The sequence below is a fragment of the Amphiprion ocellaris genome, chromosome 9, assembly GCF_022539595.1.
Source record: "Amphiprion ocellaris isolate individual 3 ecotype Okinawa chromosome 9, ASM2253959v1, whole genome shotgun sequence".
Taxonomy (NCBI): domain Eukaryota; kingdom Metazoa; phylum Chordata; class Actinopteri; family Pomacentridae; genus Amphiprion; species Amphiprion ocellaris.
Window position 1 is genome coordinate 29,981,675 of NC_072774.1, and position 20,623 is coordinate 30,002,297.

The 20,623-nt window shown below is 39.7% G+C and overlaps 1 protein-coding gene across 2 annotated transcripts in view; it reads left to right on the plus strand.

The window, feature by feature from the left end:
• Positions 1–3,048: 3,048 nt before the first annotated feature.
• bckdhb (branched chain keto acid dehydrogenase E1 subunit beta) overlaps positions 3,049–20,623 on the plus strand; it is a 92,520-nt gene continuing 74,945 nt past the window's right edge. The window contains exons 1-8 of one of the 2 annotated variants that reach the window (XM_035946873.2): positions 3,049–3,273; positions 5,641–5,718; positions 6,897–6,965; positions 9,504–9,637; positions 11,091–11,246; positions 13,576–13,684; positions 16,651–16,748; positions 18,270–18,380. In XM_035946873.2, coding sequence (XP_035802766.2) covers positions 3,078–3,273; positions 5,641–5,718; positions 6,897–6,965; positions 9,504–9,637; positions 11,091–11,246; positions 13,576–13,684; positions 16,651–16,748; positions 18,270–18,380 — 951 coding nt within the window. In that variant the 5' untranslated portion in view covers positions 3,049–3,077. The remainder of the gene's footprint in view (positions 3,274–5,640; positions 5,719–6,896; positions 6,966–9,503; positions 9,638–11,090; positions 11,247–13,575; positions 13,685–16,650; positions 16,749–18,269; positions 18,381–20,623) is intronic. The other variant, XM_023267381.3, reaches the window with a different exon arrangement.

Sequence of the window (20,623 nt, forward strand, 5' to 3'; positions counted from 1 at the left end):
AAACTTGTTGACAAGTTGGAAAAAAATTGCAATCCAGTAGAGCAGGGGTATTCAACTAAAATTCAAAGAGGTCCAGTCAAAGAAAATATATTAAAGCAAATCATAATGAAAATCATAATGTCTAATTTGAATTAGTGTGATATATGTTGATGTAACCTGGTAGTTTTATTAGCGTCTGCATGCAATCAATAACTGACCGTCAAATCAGATAAATTCAGTACGGTTCAAAAACATTTTGACATCATTCATTAATAAATAACTTTTGATATAACTGTACATCTGAAAATAAAGTGAAAAATAATGACTGAACATCTGAACTGACTTACATGCATCTTTAACAATACCTGAATCTCAAAAAATTTAAACAGTTGAACACTTTTACATTTTTTTCTGTCTTATATCACTCCCCTTATACCCCTGCTGCTTAATAGGAGAACTGAGCAGCCAGTATTTTGAATCGTGGTCTGAATGATGTCAGGGTCGTTCTCAGACATGTTTCGAGCTCATTGGTGAGTCTGGAACCAGATTTAGTTTGGATTATATTCACAGTTGAGAAGCTGGCTTACAGCTGTATGTTGAGCCAGACATAGTCAACATGTGCAGGGCGACTTTCCTCTCGGTGTCAATTTGTTTATTACTCCGCCAAGGAACAGCGGAGTTGTGTGATGATCGGCGTACGTTTGTCTGTGAATCTGTCTGTCCGTCTGCAACATTACTCAAAACCAGGGCCGTGCAGAGACCTTTGGAGGGGCAGGTGCTCAAAATTAAAAGGGGGCACATGGAGCAAGAATTTGAAACACCATACAGAAACATACCTCATACTACAAGGTGCAGCAGTGGTTAAGTCTCAGGACTACTGATCAGAAGGCCATTGGTTCAAACTCCAACCTGTGATGTAGTGTATTTGTGGCAAATTCTTATTTTGAAGTTGAATTTAGATCACCATTAGAAACTGGACTGTTTAACTGTGGCTACTCTTCCTGGAGTCCTTGCTTTTAAATTTCATACCTTTTCAAGACATATACTGTATAGCCACAGATTTGCTCCATGGTGCTGATTCATAATCTGCCCTTTATTATTCGTAGTGCAAATAATAAAGTTTTAAAAAATTATATAGAAATCATGTATTCAAATGTATTTGTGTATTTGTGATTTTATTCAGTTTGACTATCCACGTTGCGCAAGACAGCAAGGTTATAAAAAATATATATTTTATATTTATGCATATTATATTTATCTATATATACAAGTATTATAAACAAGTAATGATATCTTTAAATGAGAGGTTGAGAAAATCACAATTCAAATTCTTCTAATTATTATTATTATTGTATTTATACTGCAATAGTCCAAAATTATGTGAAAATGCACGTACATAGTTTTAGTAAAATAACATAACCTCCGCCTCATTGCCTCTAGAAGCACAGGAAACACACTGCAGCTCACTGACAGTAAAATAATACATCTCTCTGATGCACTTTGCCCATGACAAAAGAAACATACAGGAACAAAAAGAAGCCTGACATACTTTATCCTCTCAGCAGCTGTGTGGTTAACTAGCGACTAGAACTGATGAGAGGTGTGTGTTAGAGTCAGACACAGGATGCTCACTTCATCAGTCATCTTGCAAAAATACACTGTGCACAAACGAATCCCGCTGCAGAACCTCCTCTCCATCAGGACCATCAGTTATTGAAGTCCTCCCTCGGGTCTCCGGTTTCTAGACTAGCGGCGCTAACGCTGAGCTACAGGGAACATCAGGACCCCTCAGAGCAGTGAGGGACATCTACATGGATCATGTGACCGACTAGGGGTAGATCTGAATTATAATAAATTTTTTAAAAATTATTTATTATTTTGGCCTTCAAATACTTCTACACACACACACACACACACACACACACACACACACACACACACACACACACACACACACACACACACACACACTTACAAATAAAAAACAAAATTAAATAGAATTAAAAGAACAACTTTGACAAAAGGGCACTTTGGGCATCAGGGGACAAAGGGGCAGGTGCTTCAGCCCCCTTCGCTGTTGTTATAGGTGAAACATGAAAAAAAAAATCCATCTTTGAGCACATATTAACAAAAAGTCAGTGTTATTTTCTCAACCGTGTGCAGCTTTATATCACAATATTTCAAAATCAAATCCTTCTACTTCAACTTTCTGAACACAGTATTTCTGAACACTTGTCTCATTTGTTATGAGGACAAAGTTTATTATTGGAACACAGAGCAAGAGAGTCCATTTAGATCCCATTAAACAGTTTTCACAATGATAAGTTTTTTTTTCTTTTTTGTTTTTTCTAACCTTGGAAAGTACTTGATATATTAAGCAAACATTTAACAGATATCTTTACAAATATTCTTATTTCATGCTATGAAATTTTCAGGCAAATCACTTATGCTCGAGCAGGAGTTCTTTTAAATGTTTTGTGGTTTCAGAGGGAATGACCCCTGAGTGATACGACCTTAGACCAGCTGGATGGAGAGTGGTCAGTCTCAGCTCACACCGCCCTCCTCTTTGACCAATCAGAGCCTCCATTCTCTCACGGAGGCTGACAGAGAGAGGGAGGAAAGAAGAGTACTCACTCCACCTCCAATCCCGGGGACCACAGAGAGCAGACTTTCCTCTCCCACTTTAAACCAGCCTGTTAGTATTTCGACAGGATTAAAGAGGTTTTTCCACCGCAATGTATTTACTACTGTAATGGCTTTTCAGAATTTACTAAAAAAGACATAATATCCACTATGATGCATGAAACGCAATTGGATTTTGTTGTTAAATGCAAACAAAATCCTGGTTTGTCTTGACTTGCTGCTATATTGTCATTAGACAAATCAGTAGTGATTTTATTTTAAATGCCAGAGTACCCCACTATCATGAGGCAGGTTTAAGGAGAAGAAAGACCTAACAGAGTAATTAATCCGAGCATGGATGAGGAGGTTAGTACCAGAATCGAGTCCAAATTTTCTCCACTGAGTGAGGCTGTCTGCCTACATAGACGATCTTCACACTGATTCATTTTGCCCTTCCTGGTTTCACAACAACAGTGATGGCGGCCGCTGCACGGTTCTTCTCCCGACGAGCAAACTTCAAACTCTCCCTCTCCGCCGTGGGCATCGGGGCTCACAGCTCGTTTGGGGCAGCGCTGTTGAAACCGTCACCGAACTGTAACTCCCGCACAAAAACACAACGAAGACATGCAGCACACTTTACCTTCCAGCCTGACCCCGTCCCGACACAGTACGGTGAGTGTTGCTAGCCGGCTAGCGCTAGCCGGGATGTTTAACGGGCAAGAGTACCTAAACACTGGACAATTTAACAGTTTAACAGGCAAGGATACCTAAACACTGGATAGTTTAACAGTTTACCAGGCAAGAATACCTAAACACTGGACAATTTAACAGTTTAACAGGCAAAAATACATAAACACTGGACAATTTAACCATTAAATGGGCAAGAATACCTAAACATTGGACAGTTTACCAGTCAAGAATACCTAAACACTGTATAGTTTAACAGTTTACCAGTCAAGAATACCTAAACACTGGACAGTTTAACCATTTAACAGTAAAATTACACAGACGTGTCAGCACTGTGTGGTTTGGTGACATACAGCGGTTGTATTTGTTCATTTTCTCTTCCGTTGTCAGTCTGAATGGTGGAACCAATGTCAGTCATTTAAACGCACCGTCAGTACAGCTTTATAGCCGCTGTTTGGAATAATAATAATAATAATAATAATAATAATAATAATAATAAAGTGTCTAATCTGTAGCTTTTTTTCCACAGAAAATTTCACTTACTTTGTTGAAAAATTGTAAATATACGCATTATTTGTCCTTCTTTGGAGAAACTAGTATTGGTGAACTGTCAACTGCTGTTCATCTCCAAAGTTTACCTGTTAGTCACATAATGTCCTTCACTTTATCACTTGTCACTGTGATGTTGGACCACTGTTGGCTCAAAAATACTCACAGAATGTCACAGAAATATATTTCCATGTGTTGAACTGTCATTTAAAGTGAGTGCAGCAGGTGAAATGAGTCTATGAAACACAGGGTGTAATGCTGCACAAACATCCAGGTCAACAAAAACACATTAGGAGTTCAGTGAGGCTTTAAAAGTCAGCCATCTAACCATCTTACATATATGGGTCATTCCACAATTGGAGGACGTTTGGGCTTCAAAAGTTTTGAAAAATTAACCTTCTCTTTTACATATTTCTGCTACATATTGATCAGCAATAGATAACAAGCTATCAAAGGCTTGATTGGCTCAGCTTCCACATCAGTGGAACCATTTTTATTCCATGTTTTCTGTGCTGTTTGCTAACCCTACTCTAATCCATGCTAATGTGATCTTTTTCTCAGCAGTAGAAGCTAGATATTTAGCTAGAGGACACTATCAGATGAAGAGGACAAACTGACTGATGGAAAACAGTCCAAAGACATAGTCTGATCCTGATAATATGAGCTAGAGTGAGACATTCAATCAATGCTGACAATGTGGTGAAAATATGAAAACTAGAAGAGAGGACATAGCTTTGCTCTACCCATTTTTTTAGGAAAACTGATGATGTTAATTCCAGCGTTTCATGTGATTCACTGTTTTCTCCTTCTATCAGCTAAAAAGGTTATGCCGACAGGGCTGTTGTGGGACACATGTCCATGCATAATAATTATTATTTAAAATATTAAGTTGATTAAAATATTTTTTCCCCATAATTGAAAAGAAAAATTCCAGAAAAGGAGATTCACATTTAATTTGAACTGTTTGATCTGAGATTCAATTTGGTCATCAGGGGGGTGGGACAAGAGAAAAATGGTATTTTAGGGGGCACTCCAGATTTATTCGATGTTTTTAAAAATATTTTCAAACATTCTTTTCTCATAGTTTTTTTTTTTCCGATTTTGTCTCAGGACAAGAAAATTTACACAGTAACTACATGTTTAAGTATTTTGTACATGGATTATTTGAAATTTGATGGGTGGGACGTAAAATGTCCTCCAATTCTGGAATGACCCAATGTTAGTCAGCTGCATCCATCACCAAACTCAGTGTTATAGCTTATCTCAGCAGCGTTACTTTATATTTTGAATAATTAAACTAAGGGTTAAGAAGATTATTTGGTGGATTGCCAAACGAAGTAATCAGCACTGACTGAAATGAAAACACTGTGTTATGATGATCACATCTGGTTGGTGTTGCTTTGCAGCACTAAAAACCTTTGATTTAGCTTCATCACACAGCAGAGTGTCATTTATGTGACGTTTCAAACAAGGATGAGGTCAGTTTTGGCCCGCCAGTACATTTGAGCAGGATGTTGGCACTCGTAACTAACAGACATTACTAACATTTTTACTGGCTCCAGCAAAACAACACAGAACTGAGAAATTACTGGTATTGTCTCTAACAAAGACACCTCTATCTTATTGGCTGAAGGCAGTAAGTCTTTGCCAAGTTTGTGTTAAGTAACTATTTTTCCTGCTGTAACTGGTATGGTGAGTTATATACAGTGTATTGTCAACTCCAAATGCAGTGTGCATGCCAATAGTTTAGTGTGTTTATGTTCTCACGAGTTTTTTTAATTAACTTTTAAAATTTGCTTTTAGGTCCTACCCAGAAGATGAACTTGTTCCAGTCAATCACAAGTGCCTTGGACAACACGCTGGCTAGTGATCCTACAGCAGGTAGGACGCTACAGCAGGAAATGGAATTCAGCAGTCTGTAAAACTTCCATCCTGGTAACAATCCTGTAATTTTTCAAACTATGAATTGGACCATTCAAGCTACGGGTAAATGAAAATGATGTGTGCGTTACATACAGTGTGCATTTCTTCATTAGGGTGTTACTGCACATTTTTAGAACCTGTGCAACACAGTCTAAGAGGTGCAAAAATACATAATATAAATCTCTAGTGCATCCCCAGTCTAATGACTTGTTAGTGTACCTCCACACTATATATTTCTTACAGCAGTTAATAGCATGACAAGCTATTACAGAGTCCGTGGATCTGGAAGTGAAAATAGAATGAATTTTTCTCACAGGCGTTGTCATGAAACAGAATAATTTATGCCTGTCTGCAGTCGAATTGCCAGGAAACTGCCTTAGTTAAATCATCAATCCAAAACATGACCGGATTAAAAGATATCTGGTCCTTCAATTAAAAATGTGAAGGTACAAGCCCAGTTTCATAGAACCAACTGTCACTGCCAAAGGGAATGGTAGGAAGAAGCATCTTAAAATCTGAGCTTTTACTGAATGTACTTTTGGAGCCTGGGTCAGTTTTAGATTAAATTAACAATTATGCTGCTATTTTGTGTGAAATATTTCCCATTGCACTTATTTGCACCTCTGATTGGTTTCCTTTCCATGGCAACACTAGCCAGCTCATGGGTTCTGGTGTGTTTAAACCTACATGCAATGTAAAAAAAAAAAATATATATATATATATAAATAAATAAAAAGTGTCATGTAAACGTTTCTGAGACAGGTAATTGAAATTATTAAAAGCGATGGTCGTGACCTAAGCAGCAGAGTTGGATAGTCAGGATAGTCCTGTTGTAGTAAGGATAACAATAAGGACAATAAGGATATAGCTAGATATAGAAATGTAGAGTGGGTGTAAACACTTGTGGAATCAGTGGGCCTTCCACTCCATAGCTTACCCTTAAAAGGTAAGAAATGTTGTTTGATAACTTGCCAAGACTGTTGAGGTCCAATCAGAGAGCTGTCAGCAGGGTTAGTGGCATTTTATTATCCCACATCTCATTTTGTGATTTTTGTTTTCAATCTTTACTGTTCCCTGTTCTGTTCTTGTCTGCTGTGGATCATCATCACTGACTGTGTTCTGTTGTTTTTCTGCAGTCATCTTTGGGGAAGATGTTGCTTTTGGTGGAGTCTTCCGATGCACAGTGGGTCTGAGAGACAAATACGGTAAGATGCTGTTTTACTATTTAAATTCGGCTATTTAAAAATCTCAATTGCTAAAACTGCAATAACTGTCAGCAACCTGCTCTCCAGTTTGTGTGATGTAATTTCACCACTAGATGGTAGCAGAGCACTGCAGAGAATCTCACAGCTGGTCCCTCACAAGGTTATTTTACTGCTCACTGTTCACCCAGAGGACCAGAAGGATTAGTGCTGCCTAATATCAAAGGCCAAATGGTATCAATGCTTCCTAATCTGAGGCTTCAAAATGTCTGTCTGTCTGTCTGTCTGTCTGTTAGCAACATTACTCAAAAACGGACTTACAGATTTGGATGAAATTTCAGAAAGTTCAGAAATGACGCAAGGACCAAGTGATCAGATTTTGGAAGTGATGAGGCTTATAGTCTGAATCCTCGAATTTGTTAAAGATTTCTGTATCATTGCCAGATAGCGGCACAGCGTCACTGTAACCAGGACAACCAGTGAACACTACATCAGCTGCCTGCTGATGATCACATGATTGTGATCCTACTACAAATCCACCGCTGAGGACTTACCAGGACTTAGCTGTCGGAAATGATCCAAGGAACAACTGATTACATTGTGGGGGTGTTTCTGAGTCCCATCAGTTCCCGCCACCCACTACATATTTAGGTCACGTGATTCGGTATCTGTACATAACATACACATGCATAACACACGCCTGTGCTCAGCGCACGGTCATTTAGTTTGTGGGTTCATCTATATTAAATTGACACATTCTATGCTGCCGTGATTTCTGATCATCAATAACTTATAAATAAACAAACCCTGCACTTCTAAAAAAAATACAGGGAATGAACAGCCTTGGCAGACTACTGTGCTCTCTGAGTGCTTTTTTAGTTTCTTTCTTTTTATTTAAACGATCATTTTTGAGTTCTACGTACTTCCAGCTCTGATTGTTCTGTTTCCATAGAGGTGTAGGTCTTTATTTTGCAGTTAAAAATGAGCTCACAGTGAGTAAAAATGTAATGGGAGGAAAACACACCCAGAAACTGTTTGGGGTTCAGAGGGATAAAAGCAGGTGGTAGCTCCAGTTTGACTGTATGTTTGACATTCTTTGGAATACATCTGTTTACATGTAGAAATGTCTAATGACATGGTAACAGCTTCCAAATAGCATTAAACAGCTCATCGCATCCTAAGCTAAAATCTCATATGGAGACTCAGCGCAATTGTTTTTTCTTTTTATTGTGGTATTAAAATAATTAGTCGTTAATAAATGGCCTTTCTTGTTTGAGTTCATTTTCTGTTGATTTTGTGTGTTGTTTTTAATAGCGAGAAGCCTCAAATCCATTCCACTGTGGCTGGCTTTGCCTTTTGTTTTCATTGACGTCAGAAGTGTTGACCTTTGGAAAGGGATCATTATTTTCCACCTCATCCTTGTGTACAGTGAAGAGCGCAAAGCTGTTTTTATCCCTCTCACCACTGAAAGGGATTGTGCACACCTCTGCCACCCGCAGCCATTACACAGAACAGAGGTTAATGCAGGGGCGACACTATATGAATGGCTTTTTACAAGATGGGTGCATTCACTTCTGAGAGCCAGCTCTCCACCGCTGGCTGCTTACCTGAAAACAACGGCATACACTGACTGTGCTCTGACTAGCTCTTCCTCTCGCTGATGGGTTTAGTCTTTTTTTACTGAAAGCAGTGACAGTGTCAGACAGCTGACTATAAAAGTTGTCTATTTAAAATTGTATTATAAACTCGTGTGAACAACTGAGGCCCAAACATCAACAGGGCTGAGTTATTTTCAAATCACTTTGTTGCACTTTTATTTGTCATTAGTTGATTTACTACTGATTACTTTGATGACACACAGAAGCACACACACGTTATTTACTGTCACTTTCACATGAAGCTGCATAGTTGAGGTTGGCTACAGTCTGAGCTGCAAGGCACTAAATTTTGATCTCTTAATTGTTCATTCCTCCAAGAGTTTGTGGTGCCGTGGTTGCTAATTGAACTTTTTTAGCACAGAGGGCACATGAGGGCAAAGTTTCACTGCTGAGAAGCACAACTTCCCAGCACAACAGAAAAAGTCATTCATTGGCAAATACACAAAGATGAGAGCAAAAATAATGTTCTTAACCCAAATTTAGAGTCCAACTCCTGCGGCTCTTTTTCAGATTATATGGTAGAGAATGGGAAATAGCTTTTGTTCAGTTTTTAGTCCGTGGGGGTTGTGTGTGCATCATAGGCCTGGGTAACTGCAGCTGAGGAAGAGTCACCAGCTTGTCACTTGGTTTATTTTAGAACCACATGGCATTGTAACAGAGGGTATTGTTTGGAGTCTCATCAGTCATCAGTGTCAGAAAAAACCCTACTATTTCCCACAGTTGTGTTCACTCATCTCCAATAAATAATTATATTCACTGGGCTGTTATGTAGTCCCAGCCAGAATGGTGCCATCACACCTAAAATCTTATATCTTTTTTAGCATTCTAATCCTTTTTTGTTACCTTCCTAACTCTACAACCTTGCCTTCTACTTTATCCCCAGGTAAGGACAGAGTCTTCAACACTCCTCTTTGTGAGCAGGGGATTGTGGGATTTGGGATCGGTGCAGCTGTCGCTGGTGCCACAGCCATTGCTGAGATCCAGTTTGCTGACTACATCTATCCTGCATTTGACCAGGTAAGGCACACTTCCTCACTCAGTGTCATAATAACGTAAACTAGCCATGAGTTAGCACAAGGCTAGACTTGCATAGCCAGACTTATCCTCACAGCACATTATTAGCACTAGAGGATGATCTGCTGCATGTCATAGTCATTCTGTTGTATGATAAATAAACAGTGCTTTGCCCTGGATGCAGCAATGAGGTCCCTGAGAAATAGTGCTGGGAGACTTGTTTCGGTTGAAAGTTTGCACACAGGGATTCACTGAGACAACCATGAAGGCCTGCTTATTATTCAATACACATTTACCATTTTCAGGTTGCAGGTTGTTGTTTGCATCTCTAAAGACATGATGAGAACTGTATGGAAAACATCAAATCATGTTATTCACTAATCGAAGTAGAAGTAAGAAAAAACACCAAACAGATGGAAAAATCTATTATAAAACAGTTCTACCAAGTGGCCTACCTTAACTCCTCAGATTTTATGCTGATATTCTGCTATGAATATGTACTTTCACTGGTATAGAAGTGATGAGCATTCCTAACAATATATCCAAAGCTCAGCAAGGCCACAAAGAGTGGAAAACAATGCTCTCTGCCTTGCTTTTCAGACTTGCCTTCTATCTCGTTTGAATATCATATTCCTTGTAGCAGACCTTGAATGTCTGTTGTTTCCTACTCTGCAGCCTAGCTCTGAAAAATCAGCTCAACAAAAGAAGCCTTTTTTACAACCTCCTCTTCGGTCCTTTGCTGAGGAAGATTAATGTGACATTAAGCAGAACAGTGAGCAGTGCTGCTGTTTTACATGCATACGTGTTGACACTAGTGTCATTCAGTGTATTCTCGCTCCTCCACAAGATAAATGTGAGTCCCCGCTGCTATGTCAAGGCAACATAAAACAAAATATTTCATAATGGAGCGCGTTCTACGAGCCTCCTGTTGCGATGCAGAGGAACAGTAGATTAGGTCTGGTGTTGGACCTTGAGTGGGCTCCCTCTCTCCTTCTGTGCTCTCACTTAAAATGACGCAGTCCAAGCTGACCTTAGACGGACATAAAACCCGAATTAACAGGCCACCTGAGTTTCAGTGAGGAAAAGCTGGCACATTTTTTTGGAGGAAGCTCAGTATCAGAAACTTTAGACGAAACAGAAACTAGAGACAATTGAGGTGATGGTGCTCGTTAAAACTAAAGTACCTTTTTAATGTCTTTAAGGGGAATAACAGAGACAAGGACTCTGTCCACTGCTGTGTTTTATTCACCAAAACCAAAGAAATCCTCTTTTTCAGGATATTTTTGTTAGTTTCCAGTATAATTGAATAACAATGTTTTGATGTCTTTTTCACTTTCCAGAACTTACTGTGCTGCAATATCTCACGTGTCCCACAAAGATCTGCAAAGTGCTATCTTTATCTAACTTGTAATAGTCTGCATTCATGCTAACCTGAACCTTACTGATCTCTTTTAAGATAGTCAATGAAGCTGCCAAGTACCGCTACCGTTCTGGTAACTTGTTTGACTGCGGAAGCCTCACCATTCGGGCTCCATGGGGGTGTGTCGGCCACGGATCTCTTTACCACTCTCAAAGCCCTGAAGCCTTTTTCGCCCACTGCCCTGGTATCAAGGTCAGCCCTACTGTTCATTACAGACACTGATGTGTATTTGTTTCCCTTAATATTTTGTTCTTCTGTTCGTTCAGTGGTGAAATATCTTTTCTTCATAAGATGATGACATCAGCCAGTCCAGTGAGGACTTCAGGATTTGTCACAGTCCATCATCTCAAACTTTGTCAGCAGTCTGTCATTTTAAACGTCATTATCTGAAAACCCTGGTCTTGGACTTCCTCGTAAAAACTGGAGATGTGACAGGCTGCCATTCATAGTGAAGATTCTGGAAATAACGTCACACAGCACAATAAAGACTCCAAAGTCACTTAGCAGTGCACCCTGGAGGAATTGAGACAAATTCAACTTTCTGTTCTCCGGCTACCAATCACACTTGTTATGAGCCACTCGGAAAATGGAAGCACAGCTGCTTTTCTTTCCAAATTCAACTAAAAAATAAATACTTTACCAAAATGGAGGAAAGGCAATTCATTTGGTCAGCATCTCTGCTGTTCAGTGTGATGTAACTAAGACCTTTAGAGACTTGAAGAAAAGCAGATTGATAGACCACTGGAGTGGCACAAAATAACAGTTTAATCATAAACATTTAAATTATTACTAGTAAAAACTTCATGCTCAACACATAGGACACCTCCAAGCCTGTGAGTCTGTGTGTGTGAACATGGTCTGATGGATCAAATTATTAACTAACTGATCATTGGGGATGGAAATTTTAAATAGTGGAGAATATATAAGCTCCAACTTTAACAGCTCTGCTAATGGTACTTTAGGAAGTAAGATGAACGTTGTGTTGCAGATTCTGTCTCATCACTGTAAGACACGTTTCTGATGTGTAACTCTGTTCATACATTCAGTCTGAATATCAGAGTATTATCTGAGCAGGATTTAGTGATTTGATGGCTGCAGACAAACCCAGTCTTACTTTATTTTCACTGTTTCTCTGACTGAATGCTAGTGTTAGACGTTACGAAGTACTTCAACAGTTTTCTTTGCTGAAACTGTTAAAGAATCACACGGTAACAATACTGTCCAAGTCCTGCATTCATTTTTTACTCAAAAGTGAGGAGTGAAAGAGGTTTTATCAGGACAGTGAACTGACTTTTACCTGATATCTGTTCAAGTTGGAGCTTTGAATTCTGATATAATGCTGGACAGTATCAAGAAACACATTGCATAATATTTTATTTTGAGTTATTCCCATCAACACAGTAGTGTTTATATAAGTTCTTATCTATATACAGTACATATGAGAAAATAAATTCTGTTCAAAATTATTTTTGTTTTTTTTTCTCCTAAAAGCAACAACGATCACAAAGTACCGGATTGATAAGCAGCATTGATAAAAGTAGTTGTTCCTTTAAAATCTTAACGATACCCTACTGCCCACAGGGGTATGAGCCAGTGTTAGGTACGCTCTGAACTCCCATAGCATTACTGGAGTAGAATCAACAGCATGTGCTCAAAGTACACAAGTCCATGTTAAAATGTCAGACATATCACCTCTCCCTGCTTTTTTGTTTGTTTTAACTGAGCATACATGGAAGTTTCTCATAGGCCTCAGACTGAGAAGGACTGTACAGTTTACAGCTACAGTCCATCCACTGAGAGCAATAAACATGTTGTCTCTCTGCAAAGGTCAGACTGATAAATGCTAATCTTTGTGCATAATATCAGCACCATTCGCTCATCCAAGGGTCAGGCCCAACACAGGTTTGATTCAGCTCTCATCCAGTGTTACACCTGGATTTTTTTTTTTTTTTTTTTAAGTTATTTTTTTGGCCTTTTATCGGCTTTATTGGATAGGTGCAGTGAGAGAGAGACAGGAAATGGGAGAAGAGTCGGGGGAAGACATGCCGCAAAGGGCCGCGAGCGGGAATCGAACCCGGGCCAGCTGCGTTGGGGACCAGCCCCTGTACATGGGTCACCCGCTCAACGCATTGAGCTATACAAGCACCCGTTACACCTGGATTTTGACTAAAATACCAGTTTCTTATCAAAACATCTGGAACTGTTACAATGCTAGAAAGTAAAAGAGATGATAAAGCAGTATGGTTAGGCATTGGTTTCTCGTAGTGTTTGGAGGTTTTGCATCACTTGCAGTCCACTGTGTTGATTAGGCAGGTCATGTATTTTCCATACTGATTTTTAAGTTGAACCATGAATCTGCTTCAGTCTATGTTGGCCTGTTTGATGATGTTACTGACTTCTTTCCAGTCAACATTATGCTTTGATACAAGAAGTGAACCAAACAATAATCATTTATAGAGTTCTGTATCTCTCAGAATTCAGTTGGCATTGCTTGTCCTAACCGGTCTCATGTGTTCCTCAGGTTGTAATACCTCGTAGTCCAGTGCAGGCCAAAGGGCTGCTCCTCTCCTGTATCGCTGACAAGAACCCGTGCATATTCTTTGAACCCAAGATTCTGTACAGAGCAGCAGGTAAGCCAGTTTGTGTGTAAATATGAGGTCCACATGTAGCTGATGCCTTGTTTATTTTCGTACGTTGTCTCCCCTGATGTTCAGCTTCCTCCAGGATCGTGTCTCGCTTCCCCTCTGTGACTTTCACTGGATTCTTTCTTTATGGAAAACATTTTTTCCCTCTTGTTAGAAGTGTGAGGCAAGACAAAAAATATGCCTGACTGCAAACAATATTAGTGAGATCAGCAGGACCACAGGTGTGAAGCAGACCGTCTAAATGGACTGTGAAGTGTTGCTGAATCCTCTCCCCTCCTTTCTGGGGTGGAGGAAACATCAGTGTCTTGTGTGGATAAACTTAAGGCTGTAGTGCAAAAAGGTGCCCAGAAATATAACAATAAACTCACAGCAGTTCTTGGCTGCTGTTGCAAAACAATAATTTAATATCCATGACTTTAGACAGCAATGGAAGCTTAATACAATAATAAAATACACAACTGGACGAGATTGGTACTACCATCCTCAAAGAAAAGTCTCTGAATTTTTTTAGTTCCTGGCTTAGATAGGAGCCAGATGAGATTGTGAAATGTATCTGCAGACCATGTCTCTGTTGTGGAGTAGTTTATACAGAGGGAGATAAAGATAGTTAAGACAAAGAATTATAGTCAGAGCATCAGACTTTGAAAACCCCTGCTTTATGGGACTCTTATTAGACTGTATTACATGATATGTCTGCTTCCATTGTTAGGAAACACAAGGTATATACATAGAATATAAACATAAAAGCTTATGCAAGCTAATTTTCATCATTGTTATTGTCTTTATTGCCTCTCAGCTGGAGCCTTACAATCTAGAAGTCATACCTGTATAGTACTTAGTGGCTGTGAAAGAAGCGTCTGACGGGATGTGATATTGTGTTTCAGACTGATGTGGTTCAACCAAGCAGCTGAGAGCAGGTGTCTGAGTGTCTCAGCAGTGTTATCGTCTGTTTGTTTTTCAGTCGAGATTATTAGCCCCTCGGGGAGCGATGAGATAGTACATCAGTAATATAGTATATGCAAGAGAGAAATTGTTCAGTGTGTCATTTATTGCATCAATTCCTGGTGGAATAATGCCAAATATAATAAGTTTTTATGAGGGGGACAATAAGATGCTGGTTAATCTGTGAAGTGAAAATAACAGTTTTGTCAGCTTCAGATGAACACTTCACTTTTTGGTTCCACATTCAGTGATAGTCACGTCTGTGTGTTAGCCTTTTTTAGACATGGGATACATACAGACATTTACATTAATAGTTCTGCAGCTTTAGACAGATACATTAAGACTGTTGCAGACAGGACAATGGTACAGGTTAGGCTACATGGTCATCTCACCCTCAGCCCAAAAGGAGAGCAGCTCCCAATTTTGCTGTTTTTGCAAAAATACTTCTGCTTGTGTTGAGTTTCTCTGTGTGGAATTAGGTTTCAGCTTTTCCACGGCTGTCATGAATTGTAGGCAAAAGATTTGTGTGTCTTTCTGTCAGCACTTGTACCATGTTCAAGGTGAAATGGATATTTTACCAGGTCCAAACTAGATTGCCCTTCTGACTTTGACAGAAAAGTAACTAGGGTGCTTATTCAGGCTTGAGACCCACACTTTGAATTGCTTTCTGAAAGGGGTTTTATGTTTTGACAAGTCACTCATCTGCTTCACCCTAAGGGTTAGTGGTAACGTGTCAGGAGTTATTTTGATTTGCTGAAGGGGCAGAGTCAAGCACCTCATGTGCCATGTGCCTCTAATGATCTCTGCCTGGATCATGAAGTCATGTTTTTAATTGCAGTGGGCCTCTTCTTTCTCCTGCAGAAGAGGATAAAAACCACACGTTTGTCCCATCAAGGCCCTACTATGATGTGGGGCCTGAGATTCCACCTATTAAGCCATAACCTATTTTTCATAATTCAATTTTAAGATTCTGAAAAATGCTATTATTCAACTCAATTGGCCAATTTTCTGTCTCGTCTGGAAGCCTGAACCAGGAGCTGCATATGATTCACCAAGAGCACTTGATGTTGTTTTAACATAGCGAGTCGTCAGAATAGGCAATTTTTCTTTCCTTTACGGCTTCTCTGAGGCTCGAAAGGATCATGGAAGCCATTCAAGGTTTCCAGAAAGGTCTTAAACCCAGCGTCTCCCCAGAGGATAATTACTCTGCCTAATTGTAATTTTGACTTGATACGTTGCCTTGTAGGAATGCTTTTAGTAGTTCAGTTCCTCCAAAATCCACTCACTTTAAGATTGTACTCTACAAATTCTAGAGCCAAAGCCATAATGGTGAAGGAGATTCAAAGACAGTTAAATAATACATTTTGAGATTATATGTTGTGCCTGTGTAGTATAAATATTGCTAATAAGCTGCTTGCTTGAAAGTGATGGCAGTTTGAGTTTATGATAAGATTTGCATTGTAATAATTTCCATGACTTTGCTAATGTTTTCCAAGACATTAATAACTATTATTCAAACCATATACTTACATGCACTTTGTCTTGGATTTCAGTTCAAAGGCCGACTAGCTGTGAGACTCCCCTTCTTGGAAAGATATTTCATTTATGCAGCCCCTTTTCTGATTGATACCCCATCCCACTAATGTTTTGTTGTCAAGATTAGTCACAGTTGTAGGCCTGTAGCTGGCAAAAGAGTGCATTAGATCATGCATTAGATTGTGCTGATAAAAGCACACTGCCTCTGGTGAGAGATGAGGTTCTGGAAAAAGCATGAAGAAGCATATGAAATGGGCCAGATATAATGTTCTTGAGTAAGAACTGTGCTTTTACACGGTCTGTTATTTCACCAGTTTGTCATCTAGTCTGTCATTTAAAGCTATGGTCAGTTTGGGGTCTGGGCATTTTACATGAAAGCCACACATTTCAGAGTGAAATGATGAATGAATGCGGTCAGGATCGACCCTAATTCATTTTGCATGTAATGTGTATGAATGTGTGTGTTTCCTCAGTGGAGCAGGTTCCAGAGGAGCCCTACATCATTCCACTATCACAGGCCGAGATCCTACAAGAAGGGAGTGACGTCACTCTGGTTGCCTGGGGGACACAGGTAGGAGATTCTGTGCAGTTTTAACTTGTTATCTATCTTTGGCTCATTTCCTATGGCCACGGGAAGAAAGGTGCCATGTCTCATCTCCACTAGATGACGTTTAAAGCCACAGAGGCTAGCAGTGGATTAACTTTACATCTATCACAAGCCCCCTCTGTCCCAGCAAGGTCTCTCAGCCGGTCGTCTGAGACTCTATCCACCCAGACATCTCCACAATATCAAGGCTGTTCTCGGCTCTCTGGGTGTGACCACTACAGGCCTGCTGCACACTTTCCATTGTTTCCCTTCTTTTCATTGGAGAGATTTTGTTTTCTGCAGCTTGGTATAACAGGGTGTGTAACTCACTAGGAGTCATCCCTGACTTCAATTGTACCCAGCCACTTTACAGGCTTATCCAGGGCTTAATGTACCTGCTGCATGGCAGGGGGGCTCCAGGGCATTGAAGGAAAACATCTCCATCAAAGCCACTATTGTTGTTGAAGGGTGGACAGAGAAGAAAGAGGATCTAGCAAAGTAGTGGAAAGCATGGCCCTCATTTCTGAAGTGACATTCGTTTTTTCCCACCTCATTACTCCCGTCGTTTGTCAGGCCTGTGCAGATGAGAGTAGAAAAAACAACTTGTACAGAGTGGAGTCAAGAGAGCAGCAGCCCGTCTTCACAGCAAGTTTCTGATCATTCTAACAAGAAAGTCCTTTTCTCAAGTCATTTTTGTCTTATTTCAGAAAGATTACCTTTGTCTGCTACAAATAATGCAAGGGCAACATAATAAAATAAGCAATACCAGCAATTATTGTGCTCATTTATTAGATGAAGGCCTGTGCCTTTATCTTTGAAACTGGTCTGACTGCTGACAGTTCTTGTAGTTGTGATCTTTCAGACCTGTCACAGCAGTTTAGATTTGGAAGCAGTCGACTATTCCCTCCAGTAAAAATGGGCTGATTTGACATCTAACAGCACACCATGTTCTGAGTTTCAAGCTGCTGTTTTCTGTTTTTAGGCTATACTGTATTAGGTGCTATGCTTAAATTAATGTTGCCATTATTATTCAAATATATTTTAACAGTGTAGGATAAGTTACAAAGCTAATGTAAATGTTATAAATAGTTACAAAATACTAAGATTTTACATAATGCATCATGAGGCTTTGAACCAGTTTTTTTTTTTATTAATTACATATTGGGATGGGAACAGAAAAGCCTTTGTCTTGCAAATACAAAGCCAATGTGAGCCAGTTTTGTTTTTAAAAACTGAAAAATCTTTGTACTGTATTGCAGTAAATGTTACAGATTTAAAACTGGAACCAGGCTGCTTGTATTATGATAAATATTGAACTCTGCAGCATCTGGACATGATTTGAAAATGTGCATGTTCATTGTCAGTCACCTAATTTTTGTTTTGGCAGCGTAAGACCGTTAAAATTCAAACACAGCAGAGCTTTTATCATAGCAGAGGCCAAACTGCACACCACATTATCCCATTTGATTGTAAAGTTCCTTCCTGTCCTTTTCATGTCACATGTAGATCCATGTGATGAAGGAGGTGGCCGCCATGGCTCAAGAAAAACTGGGAGTGTCCTGTGAAGTCATCGATCTACAGACCATCCTGCCTTGGGATACTGAAACTATTTGCAAGGTAACAGAGATGTGCACACATCCTCTCAAACACAACAGCCTTAACGCTAAGCATCTATTTTAGTGCTGCTTGGTCCTTACCAAGATAAACAAAAAGAGAGCTAATCTTCTGAGCACCAGTCTGAGTCTTTGGGGAGAAGCAGCGTGTCCACATTCTGAATTCCCAAGGGATTACTTTGACACTTATTTAAATCATTTCGATTGTCATGTGACATAAATACTGTTGTTCTTTGGAACCATCCTTGTGCTATATTTGTGTTTATTGTGGTTCACTGTGAGGAAATTTTCCTTTGGACTTGCAGTTGTCTTTGGTGCTTGATAAACAGGATTCCTTCCACTGCTGGTAAGACTCGAATACTAGTTAATGTTACTTCAGCTTTACGTAGGCTATGGTGCTCGCCAAAACAAAATATTTCATTTGGGAAGGCTTTGAGAAAAGAGTTTGCTTTCCAGTGGGTATTCTGCCTTTATTTATTTTGAAATGGAGGAAGGAGCATGACACAAGACAGTTCGGGAAATCGTGGCATAGAAGGATTCTTTCCTGCTCACCAGAGGCCAGTGTCAGTAGACTAAACCACCAGCAGACCAGCCACAGAAGGTCTGACGCTTTGAAGAGCTCTTTGGAAATTAAAGCCAAGGGGGGGGGGGGGGGTGTGTGTGTGTGTGTGTGTGTGTGTGTGTGTGTGTGTGTGTGTGTGTGTGTGTGTGTGTGTGTGTGTGTGTGTGTGTGTGTGTGTGTGTGTGTGTGTGTGTGTGTGTGTGTGTGTGTGTGTGTGTGTGTGTGTGTGTGTGTGAATGCACCTCAAAGAGCCTCACAGCGGGAGATGAACTATGATTATGCATCCTCCGCACACTTGGGCTGCTGCCTTTTAAATGGCTCTTAAATATATTCCGAGCTGTCTGTCTGTGTCAACACGACTGCTTTTTCGCAGTTGAGTAACCACGTATTTTTAAATTTTTTCATTTTTTATTACCCATGCTTCATACTCCTCTGGTGAAACTTACGACTTTGTCAGCGAGCACCACGCCGCTCCTGCTGCCAAGCAAATCTTATAACCAACAGTTAAAGCACAGGATGAAACTGTGGTAGGAGGGAAGTAATTTAATAGGGAGTCAACTGGAACTGATGGCGCAGACTGCAGTATTGTGCTGGCACCGAGCTACTTGCAACTCGAAGTGAGCAGTAGTCAGTTACAGATTGTTTAAAAGAGGCTTATCAAGTGAATGTGATCTTTTTTCCTTAAGTAGTACCCCATTAAAACAACTGCCGTGAAATTGAATAGTGTGTTTATGTGCTGCTTAGTGGCCCTAATGCCAGGCCTGCCACCTAGAGCTTGTCAACAACATCTCTGTTGTCATTTCCTCCAACCAAGTGCCCCTTAAACATCTGTCAAACCAATTACCCTGACACACACACACACACACACTCACACACACACACACACACACACACACACACACGCATGTCTGCAGACCTCATGCCTTCTTGCATATTTGACAGTAATGCCTCTCATGCATTGCACCGATACACTGCTATCCCCATAGTGCTTTTTTCCTTTTCCTCCATTGAGGTCCTTTTTTCTGGACTCCTCTGCTGGCAGAGCAGAAAAACAGCCTTTTAATCAAGCTATTATCACATTTTAGTGATGGCACAGAATTAATTTCAGTCTAAATCATGATTATTATCACTCGGACTAATGCATTGGAATGCACATTAAGCGCTTTTATTTTATCTTTTAATTAATCTGAGGAGCGCAGGCAACAATCCAGGTGTGCATCATTCAGAATGAAAACAAATGTGAATAGCTTGCGTAAAATACATGCAGAAGGTGGTAGAATCAACACTGGGAAGCTACATGACTGCAATATTCATTTGATGCATAAAAGGAGCTGAAGGCATAAGACTGAGATGACCTTTGGTTATCCACAGGTAGTAATGTCTGCAGGTGTTTGTTTGTCATGCTTGCTGGGAACTTTGCTTGTGTTGCTACTTCTTCTTTATGATTAATCTACCAGTTACTGATAGATTTTAATCATTAATACAAGAGTAGGGCTCCTCTTTGTTTTTTTACATTTAGCTTATTTTTCATGTCAGAGTAAGATAATGCAAAATAATTAGTCAGTTCATTGAACATTTACCAATTTTTTAATCTGTCAGTTTGTGTATTTTTCTTTTCTTTTTCACCTTTTTTTTTTTTTGCTTCCAGCATATCAAATGTGAAGATTGACAATTACGTTTGTTTT